Source organism: Cololabis saira, chromosome 5 (assembly GCF_033807715.1).
Source record: "Cololabis saira isolate AMF1-May2022 chromosome 5, fColSai1.1, whole genome shotgun sequence".
NCBI classification, from domain to species: domain Eukaryota; kingdom Metazoa; phylum Chordata; class Actinopteri; order Beloniformes; family Belonidae; genus Cololabis; species Cololabis saira.
In genome coordinates, this window is record NC_084591.1 from 33894966 (window position 1) to 33909878 (window position 14913).

Here is a 14913-nt window from a genome sequence, read left to right on the forward strand (position 1 = left end):
CAACATATCATTTGGTTAATTGTAACAACAAAAAAGCCTTTCTTTTCAATAAAACATGGAAAATATTCTAAATTAAGAAATCTAGTGTAGTTTCCTTCAGTACCACAGCATCCATAGTCTTTGTAAGTGACAATATTGTCAGTTTTAGCCTCTTTAAAAAACACAGGAACTTAACTGTCCTTATTTTCAGCATTAATGTGCACAGCTTTCTGTTTTTTGATGGGTTAAATATTGAGGGGTGTTTTTGCAGAGGTTTTCCCTTCAATCGATGATTGTTCTGAATCCACAACGTCTGGCTCATTCATCTACCCCAAGGTGGTTTCAATAGTTTTGTTATAAAGTCTTCTCTTTCATAAGTGTGTGAATTGTTGTGGTTTGGAAATGACCACTTTTCAACTAACTTAATCTGTTAACGACTATGGTGGATACAGTGGATCAGGGCAGTGTTAGCGCTGGCATGTTTGTGGGATGCAACATAGTACGAAGTACTTCATTTCACATGACGGCATGTTATTGTAGAGAAGTGGGAACAGTTAAAAACCCACAACTGTACAAGCTTGGTGCAATTGTCTCACAGCGGAGGAACACTGTCCAGATCCAACGGTATTACCTCTGCCCGAGCGCATGTCATTGTGATTATGTGGTATGAAATGTGATTGATTAAAGGGGGGAAACCATGTGCACACTATTACACTCGGACATCCGTGAGTCCGATCGCCACTTCACTAGACCTTTTTCCCCTAGATCTGTAAGCTTTTAAAGTGAATGGATTTCTGATTTATTTGGTGCTTTTACATCCCAGACACACAGATCTCCTCTTTGAAGATTAACATTTCCTCGAAGTCCTTTTCGCAGATGACTCAGCGGGGCGGCAGGATCCACACAACACATGCTTGACTACATTAAGTCACTTTCAAGAGTCACCGCTAAGGTGTCTGTGCCTGGATTACCAGCTGATGTCATAAAAACCAATCGGGAGGAGAAATGATCCATGCAGAAATCGAACCGTGGTACAGCAAAGGCGTTCTAATGTTTGAACATCATATTATAGTTGATATTCCACTTTAAACTAAATGAAGCAGTGAATGAGTCCTAGTCTCCTGCTGTGGATGGAGGTGATTCAGCTGCCATTGTCTTGGATAGTCCCAGAGGTGCTTTCACGAGCAGTGCTGTGCATGAATCTTACTTTTATCCTGCAACGGTGCCGTAAAGGTGCCACATAGCGGCGGCGGGATGCGATTAGGAAACAATCGTTGGCTCTGTGACCCTGCCAGGATTGTTGTACTGTAATCCAAGCAAGAAAACGTTCCCTTGTCTCACTGGAGGTTTCTTTTCTTTTCTTTTCTTTTCCATGTCAGTGCATTTAATCCTCGATACTTCAGGGTGTGTGTTTGTACAGCTACTGGAAGAGGTGGGGGCAATTGAGTTGTTAATTAAGGCCTTTGTAGTCTTCGGACCATTTACTTTGGGAGAAATGTCAACTGCCCGCCGACGTGGAACCGCATCAAACCACAAGCTGCTTAATGCGCAAAATAATTAAGTGAGACTGAGATGGATGGCGGTCATTTCTGTGATGAGAAATGTGTTATTGATGACACTCTGCACAAATACTGTCAATCTTTAAAAAATAAGAAGTGCTTTCTCACATTTATATAATCAAACTGCATCTTTCCTTTATGGGACTAAAAGCCAACAGGCTTGGCAGCTGCAGCCGTACGTTACTTCCCTTGAGCTCTCATGCTCATCTTTTCCTTGGCAGGACTGTATGTGTCCTTAGCATCTGATTAGACTAGATGGACAGTAGGATTTGAACAAAGCCCAGCTTTAAACAAGGAAGCCTGATCATAGCATAGCAACATATTCATATTCTCGCTAGTTAAGATAGGTTGTTCATGTTTGCTCAAGCCACCACAGGCCACTTAGCGTTTCCTTTGTGGTATATCCGAGTGGACTCTGACAGTGTCAAACTTCATAATAACAAATGTTTGCCCAAAGCTTCCTGTGTCAGCTGCCAACGAGCCACTGCCCGTTGTGGTTATGATTCATAGCTTAATAGACGAGATGTTTTGAGCGAGCGCTGCTTTTATTATTTTAGCTTTGGCAACCGGAGCAATGATGAATTTTATTTTAAAACTGCTCCTGTGCAGTCATCCTGAAGCCTGGCTCCTGCTTAAGTCTCCGTTATCTAAGCCCCGTGGAAGTACAGCGCATTAAAAGCTCCTCCTTCGGTTATCTGGGTGTTTTGCTGCTGTTTATGGATTCATCAAATAGGTGCTTAGCCAGTGTTGTTTTGCCACATAAAGTATGCCAAAGTTGCCTTGAGTGATCAATTCTCAAATTTTTCTTTTCTGTTCATGATCAGAGCCTGTAAAAACACTTTACAACCCAACAAAACAACAGTACATATAGTAATACACTAAGCCCCTATAATAGGATTATTGAGCCCCTGTGTAGAGGGGCTGATGGTTGTCAGCGGGGGGCCTGGGCTGTAGATGGTGCGGGAGATTTTCATGTATCAGAGGTGTTGCAGCTAACATCTGTTTGGAAGGCAGAAATCCTCCACCTGCTCCAGCGAACCCTGTGCTGTTTGATCCATGACATAGATGTGACCACGCTCACATCCTGGCACCGTCTCTGCTGCGCTTCCCGTCAAATACTTAACGTTAAAGGAGAGTGGGCTGCTTGTCAGGTGATAGTCATTGTGTCCATCACAGGAGACGGGGATCAATAATCACAGAACTTTAGAGGAGAACGGTCCCTGCCTTTGAAAAGTCACATTTAATGGATCTGCAGTCTTGACTTTTAGCATTTAATGTGATAGATTGTGTTCATTCTTACCACAAGCTAATCTTTATGCATCTGTGATAACTTTATACTGGTAACTAAAGAAAAAACTGTCATATAAGATAATTTAAAAAGAGATCCCATGATGATTTAGCAGCACAGGACCACTATATAGCCCCCCCCCTCTAGTTACGGTGCTATGTGGGTAATATTGAGCGAGCATGTCCACTCTTGTTGCCTGCTAATTCAGCAAACAAACACAGCTGGGTGTTGGAAGGCAGTGCAATGCCAACTGAGACAGAGATCGGTACTTTTAACTCCCTTTTCTCTCATGTTGGTGCCCCCCCCCCCTCCCCCTGTGATGCTGAGCATCACGCTGGGCAGTCAGACACCACATCTGTCCTCACTCATCTGGAGGGGCGAAGGAGGAAATAAAAGTTCTGGTTCATCCATGTCGAGCCTTGGCTTGCTTTTCAAATCACACACTGCCCAATGCCGCTTGTCGAACAGAAATACTTGGCTGATCAGTCTATATTTGCAGAACCGTCTTGCAGAGCCTTTCCTGGCCCCTGGCAGCGTTCAGCCCCTCCGTCAGTCTGCAGGTGGTACATGCGGTACAGGGGTTGCTTTGGCCACAATGGTTCCTCCTTTTCCCCTCCTCCTCGATGGGTTTCTGCCGCCTACGGCGTAGGAATGGGTGATATTTTACCGTTCACGATAAACCGTCAAAAAAATTCCTCACAATAAGAATTTGTCATCTTGCGGTAAAAACGATAAATTCCTGTTGATGATGTTTTTGTGTGAAGCTGATTTATGGTTCTGTGTTAAATCCACGCACAACGTATGGGAAGGAAGGAAGGAAGGAAGGAAGGAAGGAAGGAAGGAAGGAAGGAAGGAAGGAAGGAAGGAAGGAAGGAAGGAAGGAAGGAAGGAAGGAAGGAAAGAAGGAAGGAAGGACGGAAGGAAGGAAGGAAGGAAGGAAGGAAGGAAGGAAGGAAGGAAGGAAAGAAGGAAGGAAGGAAGGAAGGAAGGAAGGAAGGAAGGAAGGAAGGAAGGAAGGAAGGAAGGAAGGAAAGAAGGAAGGAAGGACGGAAGGAAGGAAGGAAGGAAGGAAGGAAGGAAGGAAGGAAGGAAGGAAAGAAGGAAGGAAGGAAGGAAGGAAGGAAGGAAGGAAGGAAGGAAGGAAGGAAGGAAGGAGAGAGCAGGAGGAAGGAAGGAAGGAAGGAAGGAAGGAAGGGAGGGAGGGAGGGAGGAAGGAGGAAGGAAGGAAGGAAGAAAGGAAGGAAGGAAGGAAGGAAGGAAGGAAGGAAGGAAGGAGAGAGCAGGAGGAAGGAAGGAAGGAAGGAAGGAAGGAAGGAAGGAAGGAAGGAAGGAAGGAAGGAAGGAAGGAAAGGGGAGAAGGAAGGGAGAAAACAAGGAAAGAAGGAAGGAAGGGAAAAAAGAAGGAAGGAAGGAAGGAAATGAGCCTGAAAGAAAGAAAGAAAGAAAGAAAGAAAGAAAGAAAGAAAGAAAGAAAGAAAGAAAGAAAGAAAGAAAGAAAGAAAGAAAGAAAGAAAGAAAGAAAGAAAGAAAGAAAGAAAGAAAAAAGGATAAATTCCCATTGATGATGTTTTTGTGTAACAAACATGGCGGATCTGAGAGCGAGATAGATTTATAGTTAAAAAGGTGGAGTTGAATTGGTATTTTTTTTATCGTCATTTTTATCGTTATCGGGATAAATGCCAAAAATTATCGTGATACATTTTTTAGTCCATACCGCCCATCCCTACTACGGCGTTCACTCAGCGTTTAATTTCTGGGGTGCATTTCCCAGATTTATATCTGGGTCTTTAGTAGTGCCATCCTGGATGGTGCCTTTGTGAAACCCTCATCTGTACAGCTTTGTCTGTCGTTCGTGACGTCTTGTTCCCGAATCAGGAAAGAACTAGAATAGGAGATGGACAGGAAAACTGATGTGGAGTCTGCAGGCGAGTCTCCTAAAGACGAGTCTCTTCGTTTACCAGCCGGTCTTCGTTCTAATCCTCACCGATGCTCACAGATTATGGGTAGTGACCAGAGGTGGACAGAGTACTCGACCCCAGTACTTGAGTAAGAGTACAAATACTACTGGTCAAAATTTACTCCGTTACAAGTAAAAGTAGCTCAGTCAAAATATTACTCGAGTAAGAGTAGAAAAGTACTTGCTTTTAAAGGTACTTAAGTATCCAAAAGTAAATGCTTTTAAATTTACTTTAAGTAAAAGTAAGAGTAAGAGTAAGAGTAAATTTCTTATTTTCCACATCAATAAATTACTATATTTTTTCTAAATTAATTTAAGGATCTTTTAACTCTTGTTTCTGAGAATTAACTCTTTGAAACCAGCTGCACTAATGTGCTGCTTTTAGAACCACAATGTTATATAAAACCTGCAGAAACACCAAAAACAAATCAAATGAATGGGATCATAAGAGGACAGCAGATGATGCAGAGTTTATTAACAATCATGAACTGAAACCAAATGAACCTGCACCATCCAACTAAGTCTGGATCCCCCTCAAAGACCACTGCTTTACAAAAAACTACATCTCTGCTTTCAATAACTCAATGTTGAAGTCACTTAACTTTACAGGAAGGACATGTACCAGTGCAATATAGCAATATAGAGCATAACAAACTGTCTCCCCGTGTCTGTCTTGTCTGTCTCCCAATGTCTGTCTAAAAATAGGATTTTAGGGAAGAAGAAAAAAGAGCAGACCTGAAAGTAACGAGTACTTTTCAGCCTTCCTAGAAATTTACTCGAGTAAAAGTAAAAATATTTGTCTTGGAAATGTATTCAAGTAAGAGTAATAAGTACCAAAGAAATCTAATACTCAAGTAAAGTACAAATCCTCTGGATATGTACTTAAGTACAGTACTCAAGTAAATTTACTCCGTTACTGTCCACCACTGGTAGTGACCCCCGTAGGGTGAGTGGGATCTCCCTGAGAGAAGGGAGCGGGAGAGGTTCAGTCATCCATGAGGGCCGACTCAGATGGGTGGGGCTCCGGGTTACTGGACCTTCTGGGTGCACGCCTGGGGAGGTATTTTGGGCGTATCCAACTGAGAGGAGGCCCAGAAGCAGATGCATGCTGATGGCGTTAGTCCCTCTGTACGGCAACAGACATGTGGGGTGTGCTTTATACACATTTTCCTAGTTTTCTTGAACCCACATTGACTTGATCTCCTTCGGCGTCTCACACTGACAGAGCTGCTGAGCTTCGTCACATTAATCACTGTTGGTTTCTGCTGCCTCCTCGCCTCCCCTGAAGATGGAAGTGTTTGCAGACTGTTTGTTATCCATTCTTGTGAATGAGCTGGCAGCGTGGTGTAAAGCGAAGCTTCTGAAGCTCCGGGAGGATGTGCGTCTCACCAAAGAGTATCTCCACTCCTTCCTTGTTTTCGTCTTCAATCCAGTCAGGACTGTCAGTCATCGTCTCACTTGCCTGTCCTTTCCTCTCATGCCTCACAAGCCTTCGCTGACTTTGTCTTTCCTGCTCCTTCTGCCTTTTTTTTTTTTGCTTTTCAATTTGATTTCCATTTTCGGCTCTCGCTCTCCGTTCTGAACCGGACTCTCACCCGCCCCCTGGGTCTTCCCACCTTCCTGAAAGTTTCACGACGACGCTGAATATTGCATGCATTTTTCTTTGGTGGTTTGTCCCAGCTTCGCAGACACGTGTCCGGTTCTGCCTTTTAAGAGGCTGTCGTGCTTCGTATCTTTGACTGAACCGTGAGCAGGAAACCGAGTACGATATCACGACAGGTGGGTTCTACAGTACGATGTGTCTGGCTCGCTCGTCCAACGAAAAGCTCAATATAAAAGATCAAGAGCAGTCATCGTAATGTAGGCTGAGACACTGCTGGCATGTGCTCACCCCCCGAGGGACAGATGAAACAGATGCCCGTGATGAGCCCGGGATAGTAACGTACCTGAAAGTGCTCCCCCGTCCACAGTGCGGCTATAAAAACACTCCTAATCTTGAAGCCAGCGTGTAAATTACACATTCCCCTCTGGTGTGCAGCTGCTAACTGGTCATCCCGTCGATGTTTATTCACCTGTCCGGTTCAGAACAGTGATTATGATGCAGCAGCGCTTTTGTGCCTTTACTTGTGATGGATGCAGTGCTGTTGTGGGCTTTACTGCTCTTCCAGCGGTGCTGTGGTCAACTCTGACTTGGCAGAAGGTCCACCAGCATTGTGGAGTATGCAGAGCTGGGTAGAGTAGCCACAAATTGTACTCAAGTAAAAGTACTGTTACTTCAGAATAATATGACTCAAGTAGAAGTAAAAAGTAGTCATCCAAATAATTACTTGAGTAAAAGTAAAAAAGTACTTGGTGAAAAAACTACTCAAGTACTGAGTAACTGTTGAGTAACGTCTGATTTATTTTTTTAACACAACCATTCAAACAGACAAAAGTACAAAATAATCATCTTCAGGCAAATTAAATCAATAAAATAATAAAATAAATTAAAATTAATAAAAAATAAGTTAAATTAAAATAATCTTAAAGTAAATTCAAGTACTTTAATAAATAATACAATAAATAAAATAATAACAGAATAAAAAAATAAATTAAGCACAAGTAGCACAAAATTTCAAGCCTTTGTACTTTTCTTTTTAACCAGGCAGAACTAGAACAAGCCCATGAACTCATAGAAACTCTGTGTGTGTTTGAGTTTGTGTAAATGTGACAAAACATGCAAAAACAAAGATTTTTCCCAAAGAATCACTCAGTGATGTCATGAGATTGACGCGTACGCGGATAAAAGGGATAAAAGAAAAGTAACAGCTCAACGTAGCCTAATGTAGCGGAGTAAGAGAAACAGTTTCTTCTTCACAAATCTACTCAATTAAAAGTACAAAGTATAGTGATTCAAAACTAATCCTAAATGTACAAAATTTCCCAAAACGTACTCAAGTAAATGTAACGGAGTAAATGTAACTCGTTACTACCCAGCTCTGGGAGTATGTAGCTGCTGGCTCGCGGTGCTCTGAAGCTCGATATAGGCGTAGTTACAGACATGTTTTACATCTTCAATATATACGACCGTTCTATTGATCTTGTAGATTTCATGCTTGAAGAATTACGTAACCTCTGAACGCTTGTCTCAGTTTATCACCATGCCTGTTTAATTCCTACACTATTTGTGTGTTTTTATGAAAACTGGGAGTCTGTCTTGTTCTCCCAAGGTCACATGATTATCAGGTCTGAATTTCCTGGACCGTCCAGTGCATCACATCTACCTGACACCCCATCCAAGTTAACTGCATGCCATCTGCAAAGTTGGAAAGAAAAGGGAGACTGATGTAGCGTTCATTTTTCCGTACTTTGGACTACCGCTGCCATCGTTAGTCACATTCTTTTAAAGCAATGCTGTATGGATGAATAATGATTTCTGTAAAGCGCTCTGGGTGCCTAGAAGGGCGCTATATAAATCCAAGTCATTATTATTATTATTATTATTATTATGTGTTCGGGCTTCTGAACTGCTGATGTCACTCTCTCACTTCCACCTACTCTCTCACTCTCCTCCTCCTCACTCAGACATGCTCCAGTCGCCTGTTACTTTAATGTGGGGGCCGGTAGGGACCTGAAATTTGAACCTGAAACTGAAAATTGTTTAATTAACATTCAATTAAGCACTTTAATTGTGCAAAGTTGAACCGACACCGAGGACAGAACATTTCATTTGTTGTTACAAGGTACATGACATTAAAGAATCTTGAATCTTGCAGGCAACAACGAGGAGACACCCACTAGTAACACACATCCGCACTAAACAGTGAAGGGTGTGCACTCTGGTGGAAAATTCCGACTTCCAAGTACAAATGGAACATGCTACTAACAGATGATTGGATTGAAGTTTTTACTTTAACTTGTGGGGAGTCATTGTTCAATATGTCTAGTTATGGTACTGAAAGCGTTTAAGGCAGAACCTGTTTTATTGGAACATATATGCTCCCACACGATTGAACCCGAAGCCTTTGAACAGGAAAATTCATCCCATTTAGCTGCTGTGGGAATCTGACCTTCAGCCACCGTAAGGTCTGAGCCGAGCCAAATTATGCTTTTGATCAGGAGTGTTTTACTCTCGCTGTCTGTCTGGGATGAAGAGTCCTGACCCATCTTTGATGTGTATCAGAGCATCACTGTCAGTGTTGCACTCGTGATATCTGTGGTGGTGGTGGTGGTGGTGGGGGGGGGGGCTTTAGACTGATCCCTCCCCTCTTCCACTCGTAGGAAAGTATCAGCAGAGATTACCTTGGATGTGATGCGTGTGAAACACCTTCAACTATTACAAGCTTTTCCAGGAGGAAGCTCACAGCAGACCTTACTTTTTGAGCCCTTTGAATTGTCATTATTGCCATGGTTACCTCAGGTCATGCTCAGGCTGTTTGAAATTATACTTGTGCAGGACTTTAAAGGCGCAACTCTCCGGTACTCAATGATTTACCTTAAAGAGGCAATTGCCATGTAAATTTCAGGGTGTTGCGAATGATAATCATGGTAAGAACTGACTCCTCACAGCGGATTTGATTTGACTTTGATTAGCGTAATCAGGGTACGGCGAGGACTGGCGAGCACTGGCGGCGCACTGTTCCTGAGATAATAGCAGAGGCATTTTCACTTTAAATTAGCACAGCAAAAAAAATAAAACACAGGACAAATCTTAGCTAACCTTATGTTTCTTTAATTTCTCGGTCATCTCTGCCTTTCTGCTGGTTCAAGGGGAAGAGGAATAAGCCGGCGGTGGAAGCAGCAGGCACTCCAGACTCGGCACGTGGGCGAGGGGAGAAGAAAGCCATCAAGTAAGTCCCTGGTAACTGGTTGGGGCAGAACAGGCCGGTGACAACCATCTCCATCATCTTCAACTTTGTGTCCCCCCCCCCCCCTCCTCGTGCTGTTGTTTTATCTTGAAGTGAACAATCCCTGCCAGAGCTTGTTTGATTAAATCCATCCAGATTAAATCTATATTATCTGACCTGTGAGGCTTTTGGCTGTACAACGCTTGAGATGCTTTAAAGTGCTCTGCACCGGTTCAGCTTCAAGAGAAAAAGCAGGGGGGGGGGGACTTCAGCTCTCATTGTTTAAGGCTGGAAATCTGAATGTTTGGGGACAATTTTGTGGTGACATTTCTTGCAGGACGGAAGTTCTGATTAAGGTATTTTTCTCTTCTTGATTAAACATGGCCGTAGGTTAGTGCCAGAAAATGTCAGATTTATTCTGTCTTGCACACCACTGCAGTCCACTAAATACCTCTTTTAACCCTGTTTATCACTACTTTTCTTCTGTAGCCTGATTTTTTTCTCTCCATGTGCTTTTTTGCCTCCCTGAATGGACAGTTTTAAGCTGTGAGACTGGGCTTTCGCTCACGAATGTGTTCTGATGTGGGTTCCTCAAGCTATTAATTTTTACATTTTCTTTCTCACTGGCTCCAGATGCATTGTCGTGCGCTCTGTTGGTCATTTCAGCTTCCTTCTCTCTGCCGTCCTCTCTGTCCGGCTCTGTCCCCGTGCTGCAGCGCTGAGCACAGCTGTGTGACTTGTACAACATTAGTGATTCTGCTCACCTTTTCTCCTCCTCTATTTGACTGTCTGTGTTTTATTCCTCTGCCTCGTGCCTCGTCTTCATGCTTTCTCACTGCTTGCTCCTTAGGACGGGGGCACAGGTCTTCATTTTATTTAATTTAATGTTTACTCAAATGTCTTTCCTGAGTTGTTGCGTTTTTGATGAACAAAATGTAATCACACGCTGAATAATTTGATTTTTTAAATTATTTTCTTGCAATCTGTCTTGTTTTCTTACTCTTTTTTGTTTATATGCTGCTGCCCAAGAAGCCCCCTGTGTATGCAATTTACCCCCAGACTGCTCCTCTTTCATTTATTAATCAAACCACTGTGGCGACTCGTTTGCCGGCTTAAAATTGGGCTGCATTCAGTTCAAACTGTGGTCGGATGCAGCTGTAAGAACGAGCCCGGTCCTCAAACCGAGCCCTGCGTCATCGACAGGCGGAGGAGCGCTTTTGCTAATTCTGGGTTGGTGCGGAGGCTGTCCGTGGTTGTGTTGCTCTGACCTGTCTCTCTCTTTGGCCGCAGTGATCTAGACAGAGACTTTTGGAATAACAATGACAGCAGCACAGTGCAGCAGAGGTGGAGCTCCTATCCGCCCAAGGAGTTCGTACTTAACATTTCTCCCTATGCCCCATATGGAGATCCTCGCCTCACGCTCAAGTGAGTCTTGGTCCAAGTCTGGTAAGAGACGTCCCCCTGTGCAGGGCTGTAACGAGGCAGGGGGCAGCCCCCCCCCCCCCATCTATGTTCCCTCTCTTCCTCCTTTCCTCCTCTGTTTCTCAAGTCTCCTTCCCTTCCTTCCTTCTGTCCTCAGACATCCCCTCTCCTAAAGTCAACATCGCTAACCAACCTCATCAAATTGAACTGTAAAGGGGATGTTATGTAAAAAAACTACAGATGAAACATTGGTTCTTTAAAAAAATACATATGCCTATATCTAAAACTGTCGCTGTGACATCACCAACCCAGATCAGAGTACTTTTATGCAGACTGCCCATCTTTATATCCATCCAGCTGCTCATCATGCCTTGCTGACCTGGGCTGGAGCTGTGGCGACATGGTGGAAAACGTATCCTTTGACAAAGCATGTCCCAGACTTTTCATTTAGACTCAAGGAAATTGCATCAACTTTTGTGTAGATGTCACGACGTCCCTCCTTTAAGAACCCTGATTACGTCGCTGCTCCTAAAGACAGAACCCTTTCTTTCCAAAAAATCCAATTTAGTAGATGTGTTGCAATTTAACACACTGCACATTTGTGGACCTTTTTTTTTCTGTTATATAACATAATTTGTATCATCAACAGCAACAACAAAAATAACCCCATCCTGTACTGACACGCTGCAGGGAACCAGTGATTATGATTGCTCGTAATCTGGTTGTGAGTGTAGAAAATGTCACACAGGAACATTACAGTTTCCTGTATTACTTTAACCAAAAAGCCCCCCTCCAGGAGGTTTCTGCTTCTCCTCGTATGATATCACCTCACAAGAAGCACATGCGGAGATGCCCCCTCACTCCCTACAGCCCTGCCGCTCGGCACTAACTCCTGACCTCTTACCTCTCACCTCTCTCCCATGGAGTGACCATGGAGACGGACAACCCTCTTTTTTTTTCCTTCTCCAAAAGAAATGTGTGTATCTTCAACAGATGTTGCTTTTTAACCTGTGCAGCTCCTTGTTCTCTGCTTGTGTTGACTGAAATCTGCCCGTTGTGGTTGTGGCTGTGGTTTGTGGAGGGTTGACCGTTGCACCGGGTTGCGGTGGTTGCAGTGTGGTGCCAGTGCTCACCTGTCGTTACATCCATCTGTGACTTCTCTCTGATTCCCATCAATGTATTATCTAATGTGTACCACGCTAACATTGAATCACTTAAACTGCTTATACCGTCCATCACTTTGGGAAACAAGATAACAGTGTTTTTCCTTATTGCAGTAAGTCTCTTTTGCACCGTATGGGCGCTTGAATCCAATAAAGCACCGGCAAGGTCATGCCTAACTCCCTCCGGCACTGAGAGGACTCTAAGCTTAGCTTTCCTGCTACCAGGAATCCATCTGAAGGTTTTTAATAACCGCTCGTATTTACCTGGCCTATCTGTTGAGGGCTGTGACTTAGATTACTCGGAGGAAAGAAGCATTAGCGTGATGGTGAGCACAGTGGATGAAACTGCCTCGAGGTGATGGCTGCTGATCTCAAACTTCCAGCCTTTGACCTCTGCTGTCAGGTTCACTCCCTGGAAAGCCTTCCAGCTTGTCAGTTGTTGCTCATAAATTTACTTTTAAACATTCATGCATTATTGCATAAATGTTCTGTTTTCACCACTTTTGCATTTGCTGGTAAAAAAAGAGACATTCATTTTTTACAAGACCGTGTTATTATGGTATTTCCCAGAGTGAGAAACAGGGACGATCTCTTGACTCCAACCAATGATACGTCCTCAAAGCCAAGGGGCTGCTTGGAAATAGTTTCCCTTTTGAAATCCTCTTGAGATCAGCAGCTTTCAGTCTCTGAGACGACACCGGGCCTCATTTAGCCCGTCTCTATGTCGAAGCATTGACATTAAGTTAAGAGACAAACAGTTTTTTAAATCACCACACCATTGTTGAAAAAAAGGTTGCAATGACATTAGCCACCTTTGAAATGTACACAGTCAAATTTGTAGAAAATGCTGAAAATGAGATTTCCTCTGTAACAGAAACTACATTTAAATCTGAACATCTGATCTGGTGCTGTGAATGCTCATCATGGGTTACGACCACATGTATTTGGGATTTTACTTGTGCTCGGCTTAGTAAATGAGGCTCAAGTGTTCGACGTCACTCTGGCAGCGTCATGCAAGTTGCTGCCGTGGATGATAAATCCCACCTGTTCGGAGTTAAATGCGACAGGGGACCCCAAGGCAGGTTGAGCATCCCCTGACCCCACACAGGGGGGCATGAAGCATCTTAGCTGCCTCGTGTGTTGCATCCCCGAGAGCAGGACAGCCGTGCATATTAATGAAGTGTAGTCATGTCACCAGAGGGCACTACTGTTCTTTAATTTTGATCATCACTGCACCAGTTTTAGGATGAAATCTGAGTCGCCCACTGCTTTTAACACTTGTTCTGGAGGCCAGCGTTCTCAGTTTGGTACCGGTGCTTTCAGATGTGGTGCATTTTATGTAACTTCTTCCTGATTAATGTAAGTAATTTTAAAAGGTGTCTAAAGGACAAGCATGACTTCACAGATCGAGGGCTTAAATTTTCATCAGTGCTTTGAACACCTGCACCTTTGCACGACTTCCCACATGAGCTGATCTCAGTGCCCAAATTAATGACGGACTAGGAACTAAATGACCAGTTTCTGCACACTGCTGCTGAAGTATTAGTCTCTCAGGCCCAAAGGAGGACCTTGTTCCTGGTTTTCCACCCTCTACAGGCTCCGTCTACATGCTCCTCTCACCGTTGCTCCCCACCCCTCTTTCTCCACACTGGATTCCAGATTTCTTTCATCCACTTTCCTGTCATGTGGCCTGGAAAACTAGGTCTGCTGATCTGTCTCACCTCCTTTACCATGTGGTTGCTCAATTTATTCTCCTGTTTCTGTATGTCTGTCTCACACTCTTTGGTCTTTTTTCTCTTCTGCCTGTCATTATTCTCCCTCCGCCCGCCCGTGGGATCTCCGCGCCCTGTCTCTTTCCCTTAGTGGGGCAGTGTCAGGGGGTCAGAAGGGGGCAGCCGCTGGGCATGGGGATGCTGGGGGGGGTCCTTATCGCAGTGACAGCGTGAAGAGCATGGTGACAGAGGGAGTGAAGGCCGGGAGGTGGCAGACCGTCCAGGGACACGTGCAGTCCGGAGGATTGAGACCCAGCAAGTGAGTTCAGAACCGGAGGAAAACTGAAGAAAAACAACCAAACAAATCAAAACAAATGCCGTGCTCTCACAAACACGTTAGTGTCACGAGTCTTTCCCTGAGCAGCAGTGCCAGTGAATCCACGAGTCGGGTTCAGCAGGGAGGAAGGTGCAGCTTAGGTGACAAGGTGTGCGTGCAGGCCCACATCCCAGCGTCAGCACCAGGGAAACGTGACTTCTCAATGACAGATGACCAGAATAGCTCGGCCTGCATCGCACCGACTCAAAACTTCAGCCGACAACCCGTCGACACCGAGTAGCTTGTGTACAGACCTGCAGGAGAGCCTGATTTATTCATGTGAGGAACTGCAGAGCCTGCAAACCTCATTTTAAAAAGTGCAACACGGAAATCTTCTCATTTTCATTCCCTGGCGGAAATCGAGCGTCACATGGTGCCGGTCGAGGTTTAGGTATGAAATTTTAACCACGCATCGGTCAGGGACTGAATATATCGCACTGTAGTGACTTCTGATGTCATTTATTCATCGTGCTGTAAATGGGGTAGTTAAGTGTTGTGGTTTTTTTTTTTTTTACACCTTTTTATTGGCGCCTGTGATTTCTTCCTCCACACCACATTTGCGCTCATCACCAACTCCCTCCCTCCTCTTCTCATCTTTCTTTTTGCCCCTGTCTATAATTGGATTCTATTT

At 44.0% G+C, this 14913-nt stretch overlaps 1 protein-coding gene across 1 annotated transcript in view; it reads left to right on the top strand.

Annotated features, from left to right (window-relative positions):
* Nucleotides 1–9616, top strand: part of LOC133444168 (synaptotagmin-7-like) — a 45520-nt gene extending 35904 nt beyond the window's left edge. The window contains exon 3 of the mRNA XM_061721721.1: nt 9533–9616. Coding sequence (XP_061577705.1) covers nt 9533–9616 — 84 coding nt within the window. The remainder of the gene's footprint in view (nt 1–9532) is intronic.
* The last annotated feature ends 5297 nt before the right edge of the window (nt 9617–14913 follow it).